We start from the raw sequence: 6,311 nt of genomic DNA, 5'->3' as shown, positions 1-6,311 counted from the left end.
TGGAGATCGATTATGAAGGTCCGAGGTTTCTTTGGCAGTTTCCATTATGTATTGGTTTGGGGCTGGGAGGCAGACCTAAGTTCTGTCTGGAATACACGTTGGTGAGACCGCTACCAGGAGTTCTCATAAAAGTAAGTAATTTACTTTATGAATTAAAGAGTGCTTAAGCCTCGAGAAAAACTCTGGTCTGGCAGCGGTGGGATTCGAACCCACGCCTCCGAAGAGACTGGAGCCTAAATCCAGCGCCTTAGACCGCTCGGCCACGCTACCTGCGTGGGGGAAACCTTTCCTCGCAGTCTTCCTAAGAGACTAGAAAGGAGGAGTGGAGCTACAAATAGTTCTGCTAAATTGGCTGGTCTTCTTTGGCAACTATCGAGATTCCTTCGGAGAGCGGAGCAGCAGATGGGAAGGCAGAGAGACCAGAAGAAAGAGACACAGAAAATTTCCAACAAAACAAGTTTATTCTTACGGGTGGGGCCACATCTGGGAGTGGGATGCGCCTGGACTGGAAGCATCCCCCAAGCGGGCAGCTGGAGCTCTGTACTCGCTCGCTCATTTTCAGTTGCGCTGTCTCCCAGTTTCTTCCACCCCTATGCTCCCGCACTCCCACCTGGCTCACGTGCTTTGCGCACGCTACCTCTTCCAGGCAAGCCTCTGAGGTCCAAACCACGCGCTTCTGTCACACGCCCCGCCCAATTCCCTCACAACCCTCCCTCTCCCCCCGCCCCTTTCCCATTCTAGTACCCGTAAGCCGTCAGACGCCGCCGCCCGCCAGGTGGCTCTGTGGCGCAATGGATAGCGCATTGGACTTCTAGTGACGAAAGAGCGATTCAAAGGTTGTGGGTTCGAATCCCACCAGAGTCGATTTTATTTTATTTTATTTTTTTCCCTTTCCTCTTTATCCGGCTTTTTCTTAAAGGTTCCCATCCCTTCTCCCCCATCCTATCTCACTGTTTTCCATCTGGTTTCAGTTCCAACCTCAGCCTCCGCTCTGCTCTTCTTTACTTACCTGTCTGCCCCGGGTCTTGGGCCAAGGAGAGCAGGACTTGGGGGGGGGGGCGGGAGACAGAAGGGGAGGGAAAGTGGGCGTGGACGCCGAGATAAAGGCAGGCCCCTGGCTCGGGGACACACGGGGATTTAATAACCACTTTATTCCATGCACTAGGGACTGGGGAAAGGACTGGGGCTGGGCCGGGGGCAGAGAGGGTACAATCCTAGACGCAAAGGGGGCAGGGAGAAGGGACAGGAACCAGGGAAATATATATTTATATAGATACTCTAATATAGACCACATCTCACCCGCGCGCTGCGAACGCGCGCCCCGCCGCCCTCCCCAACACCTCCTCACCCCAACGCCCGGGTCCCTCTGCTGCGCTCGGGCTGGAGTCTCTACCCCAACCCCCCAGCCCCCGTCCCCACCCCCACCCCCCCAAAGCTCAGGGCCAAGGTCTCCAGAAAGCGGGCGGCGGGGGCGGCGGGGCCTTGGGCGCCCCGTCTTGTCTGTGAGGAGGCGGCGGCGGCGGCGGCGGCGGCAGCAGTCCGGTGAGGGGGGCCGGCGCGCCGGAATCCCTGGCTCGGGGGGAGCAGGGGGACGGGGACCATGCGCAGCGCGGGCTAGGGAGGCCCTTGTGCACTGGGGGGCGCTGGTGCAGCGCGGGGCCGGGCGCTGGGGCGGCGGGGTCCAGCGGTGGGCGCGGCGCTTGGGGCCTCGGATCTACCGGTTCCGGCCGGGGCGGCTTGGGGCGCAGGTAACCTTGCAGCGCGGAGAAGAGCTGGGCTCGGGCGGCCGGGCTGGCGTCGTGCGCGAAGGCCGCCAGGCGAAGCAGGCACTCGCGGAAGCCGGACAAGTAGCAGCTGGCGAGCGCCTCGGCGTCCTGGGCTGGGGACCGGGGAACACCTGAAGCCGCGGCAGCGGGTACGGCCGGCGGGAGGACGGGAGGGCAGGGCAGGGGTCCCAGAAGGGGGTGGGGAAGGGGCGGGGCGCAGAGATACCGAGGCCGGATAGGTGCACAGACAGAGTCAGGAAGCCAGATGGACCGACAGAGGGAGAAAATGAGGGAGACACAGAGACAGACACGCGCGGGTGTTATTATTAACCTCGCCTCGGAGCGGAGCATGCCACACCCCAAGCCCACCGTCCACCACAGGGTCCGCCCCATCTACCCCGGCCCGGGCCCCAGTGAATTCTCCCCTCCCTCCCTCCGCTGCCCCACCCCCGCGCTGTACCCGGGGGCTCCACCCGGCTTCGCTCCCTCAAGTAGCCCACGGCGAACTCCAGTATCTCTGCTTTCTCCAGCTTCGGGTTCCGGAGGTTCTACAGATGGGAGGGGAGGGCGCAGAGACAGAAAGGGGTGGGGAGAGAGGGGGAAAGTGGCAGGGGGAAGAAGGGAGGGGGGATGCGGGAGCTGGGGGTGCCCCTGGATCGCGTTTGTGCGCGGACCACAGAGCGCGCTACCGAATGTGGAGTGGAGATGACCAAGAATGGTCCTGGCCCACCCTGAGACGAAACTGTCCAACCCGAGGAGATGAAACCAACCCACAGTGTGAGGAGCGGATTTGAACAGAAAACCCGGGGAATGAAACTAACCACCCTGCTGGCTATCTCGGGGAGTGTGGGGGAGGAGGAGGGAGAATTTACAGACCCAAAGGTTGAAACTGACCCCCGGGAATGAAATTTACAGAGCCGGGTGTGAAACTTACAGACCCGAGGGGTGGCGATGAAGATCGCGTTCTGAGAGCGAGAGGGGGTCTGGGATGGGATTCGAAGGGTCAGGATGCCTTGGGGCCAGGGTCGCCAAAGCAGCATATGTCCCCACCCAAGTGGGAAGCCCTGAGACAGGAGGACGGAATGCTTGGGAGGCCGATGATGGCGGAAGAACTGACCTGGTCTCGGGTCCGCTCCAGCAGCAGCAGCCTCAGTTCTTCCAGGCTGCGGTTGATGCGGTCCCGGCGCCGCTTCTCCACAAGCGGCTTCAGCATCTGCGACCAGCAGGAAAGGGAGAGCGGGCCGACCCGACCGAGACTCAGCGCGGCCGCGCAGGCGTCGGAATCCCGCCGCTGGGATAGTGCGGCCTCCACCTCTTCCCCAAGACGCCAGAGAACCTAAGGCCGGACCCATTCGATCCCTCTCCGCTCCCCCTCCCAACGCCCCTAGGGTCAATTTCTGTAGCTCGCCTCCTCTCCCGGGTCTTCTGCATTCTCCTCTCTCATTCTTGTCCTCCCTCCTCCCCTCTCTGTGTCTCTCCTCCTCCTCTTTTCTCTCTACGTCTCCGTCTCGTGCAGTCTTTCTCTGTCTCAGTGGAGAACTTTGGGGGCCCTCTTTGCGCCCAGACACGTGGGCCGCAAGGCGGCGGGCTGAGTTGGTGGCCCTGAGTGTAGAAAGGGAGATACCCAGAGCGACCGCGCCCCCTCTTCTCCCACTAACCCGCCTGTGCGGTCACCCTTCTCCGTTGGTTCTAAGATCTTACACCTGGGCTCGGGCCTCTGGAACCAATGCCCTCCAGACCTTCTCTTACAAGGCTGCATTGGCCCAGCTCCGGCTCACAGCCCGCATGGAGCAAGGGCCTATCCTCTCCGCTTTTTGTTTCCACTCTCGTCCCTTAGCTCTGTGCTCCTCCTGCTTATTTTACTCGGACTCTGACCCCCGCCCAAGCCCGCCAGGCCGCAAGGTGTCAACTGCCATTACCTACGCCCCAGACCTCTGCTTCTGCCGCCCACCCAGTGCCAGCTCTGACGCTAACCCCTTCTCCATACTTCGCAGCTTCCTCCCCAGCTCCTGGCTCCTCGGGTTCCCCGCGCACCTCTCCCCCTTCCAGCCCTGCATCTCCAGCCTCTTCTCTGACTTTCGGTCTCAGGGACCCTGTCCCCTGACCAGCCCAGGGACCTCTGCTTCCCCCTCTCCCGCCTCTCACCTTGGGGCTGTCCCTATTCTCGGCTCGATCCCGGGTGACCATTGCTCCTCCGGACCCTTGTGTGGACCGAGTCCCCGCTCTCCCTGAGCCTTATATCCCGCAGGCTCCCGAGTAGGGGGTGGTAAAGACCCGGACCCGCCCCTTCGGCACCTGGCTCCTGCCCGACTCTACCCTGGGCACGAGGCTCCCGGAAAGGGGAGGAGCACAAGGGGGAGGGGTACGAGTGGAACTGGCCTGGGAGTGTGGGAAATGAGAGGCCAGTGCAGCACCGGCTGTTTAAGGACCATAAGGCTGTATAATGAGGCGGGACCCAGCTGAAGGGAGGAGGTAATTAGGAGAAGAGAGAGCTTGAGTAGTTTGGGGATAGAACTCAGGAGTGGAGTTCAGAGTTCCCCCCCGTTCACTATTTCAGCTTTCTTGGGAGCTCACTGTACTCCCCACTAACCCTGAAATCGAAAAGTTAGCATCCCTCAGCCCCTAGGCTGGATCCTATACATCTTTCCCCAAAATTCACCTCCTACTTGAGATAATGAGCCACCTGAGTGTGCTGGCTGGATCCGTTTATTCAACTGGGACTTTGCAGGTGGAAGAGAAGCTCTGTTCAATCTAAGTCAGTCATATTCAGTTCCCCAATATCTGCGTATTCATTGTGCCCACTGGGCACTGGTCTAGGCTGGGACCGATCGTACTGAGATATGGACTGGAGGCCCAGTTTATTCCTGCAAGTTTCAGTAGAAAACGCTTATGTGTTGTCAAGTAGCTATTTTAGAAGCACAGTGAATTAGGTGCTCTGGGAAAGGGTCATCGTGAGGGACGGCTGGACTGGGGTGGGGGAAGCTTCATGGAAGAGGAAGCAAGGCTTTGAAGCACGGGTGGAGAGATCTTTCCACTTAGAAGTATTTGATTCAAAACTAATTATAGGAGATTCAGGGGTGCGGCTGCCAGGACACCTGATACAAGTGAGCTCGTGTTGCTTGCTCCTGGGGATCCCTCGTGATTATGGGGGGGACAAGGAGAAGGCAGTTTTCTTAAAAAGATAAGAAAGGGAACAAAAAAGGGATCAACACCCACCTCAAACCAAGAGTATGCCACTCTGCAGAATGATGCGTGAGACTTGCAGACTTCAAGACAAAGTGCCTGAGAAGATAAAATCAGAGATTTAACGGGACAGCAAGAATGCCAGGGACAAGGACACAGAATGACACGGTGGCGTTGCAGACCGAGTCAGAAGATAGCTGCGGAGTCAGAGACGGTTGGGGCTCCTCCGAGCCCTCCCAGCGCCCGTCCACAGCTTGGTTTTTTCACGGAGCCTGCCTTGCCAAAGTCCGAGCCAGGGGAACACAGACCTTGGGGAGGGCGCTCCCATTTGGAATCAGGGAACCCAGCACATCCCACCTCCCCCTACCTGAGCCAAATGGGAGCGCAGATGTGTGGCCCCAGAACCCCCCGCTGCCCCCCTCCTTGGGAACCTGGGCTGGGCTGAGTTTTTCTCACCTGCACGCGAGGCTCGGGGCCCCCGGCGGCAGTTCGCACCCGGGTGTGGGGCCGCCCCTGGCCATATGGGGCGACTTTATGGCCGGGTGACCGGATCCAGGCGGGAGGAAGGATGGCCTGGCGCTCCACCCATGTCAACTATTGGGACCGTTTCTCTGCGAAGACCCTGGTTATAAAGCCTTCCTGGCCATAAAGCCTCCCTGGCCGTAGTCGCCTCGACTTCTTACAAACTGAGTTGGATCTACCGAAGCTCAACTTTCACTTGCATTGGTGGTTCAGTGGTAGAATTCTCGCCTGCCACGCGGGAGGCCCGGGTTCGATTCCCGGCCAATGCATCGTCTGACTTTTCGTCCTTTCTCCAAAGATGTCTTTTCTGATGTATCTGAAAGGCATCTTTAAGATTTCTACCAAATATTAATATTAATACTTAGATTTTTTACTCTGTAGCAGAGTTTGAGGCGCCGGATCCAGCCCCTGATTTCGAACGTCCTCACACTCCCATCCTCCCAGCCTGGGGTTCCGGCTGTCCACACCCCTCCCTCCGCCCCCTGCCCGCACCTCCGCAGGCGTGACCCTGAGAAAGGACCCGGCGCTGGGATCCCTGCCCCGGGGGTCCTCTCAGCCCTCCGCGGGGGAGGGGCGAGGTCCTCCGCCCCTTGAGCTCTAAGGCCCAGTTGCTCTTCTTTCCTTTTCTCTTCCTCGCTCTCTGTTTCTGTTCTCTGGAGCCCGCCTTCTTTCTCTCTAAGTCCACGGTCACAGCCTTTTTGTCCCGCCTTCTATCGGCGTCTCTGTCTCTTGCACATTCTTTCCAGGTATCTTCACAACGGCTACGCTGGGTCTCTCTGGGTCTTCTGTGGTCTCTGTATCTCTGGCTCCGGGTCTCTCCGGCCTCTGCATCCCTTTCCG

General features: G+C 59.3%; 1 protein-coding gene across 2 annotated transcripts; it reads right to left on the bottom strand.

Moving 5' to 3' along the window:
* Nucleotides 1-1,436: 1,436 nt before the first annotated feature.
* Nucleotides 1,437-5,486, bottom strand: HES7 (hes family bHLH transcription factor 7; the record flags this gene model as incomplete). 2 transcript variants are annotated; one of them, XM_079905518.1, is made up of 5 exons in its annotated part: nucleotides 5,406-5,486; nucleotides 4,983-5,048; nucleotides 2,884-2,979; nucleotides 2,227-2,314; nucleotides 1,437-1,897 (listed from the first exon to the last, which is right to left on the bottom strand). In XM_079905518.1, the coding sequence occupies exons 3-5, from the start codon at nucleotides 2,977-2,979 to the stop codon at nucleotides 1,437-1,439; spliced, it is 645 nt and encodes a 214-aa protein (XP_079761644.1). In that variant the 5' UTR covers nucleotides 4,983-5,048; nucleotides 5,406-5,486. The 2 variants fall into 2 exon arrangements, with proteins under 2 accessions (XP_079761644.1, XP_079761643.1); XM_079905517.1 differs by lacking the exons at nucleotides 4,983-5,048; nucleotides 5,406-5,486 and adding an exon at nucleotides 3,912-4,044.
* Between the last annotated feature and the right edge of the window lie 825 nt (nucleotides 5,487-6,311).

Source organism: Stenella coeruleoalba, assembly GCF_951394435.1.
Source record: "Stenella coeruleoalba genome assembly, chromosome: 19".
Classification (NCBI taxonomy): domain Eukaryota; kingdom Metazoa; phylum Chordata; class Mammalia; order Artiodactyla; family Delphinidae; genus Stenella; species Stenella coeruleoalba.
This window is presented reverse-complemented; position numbering and strand designations above follow the sequence as displayed.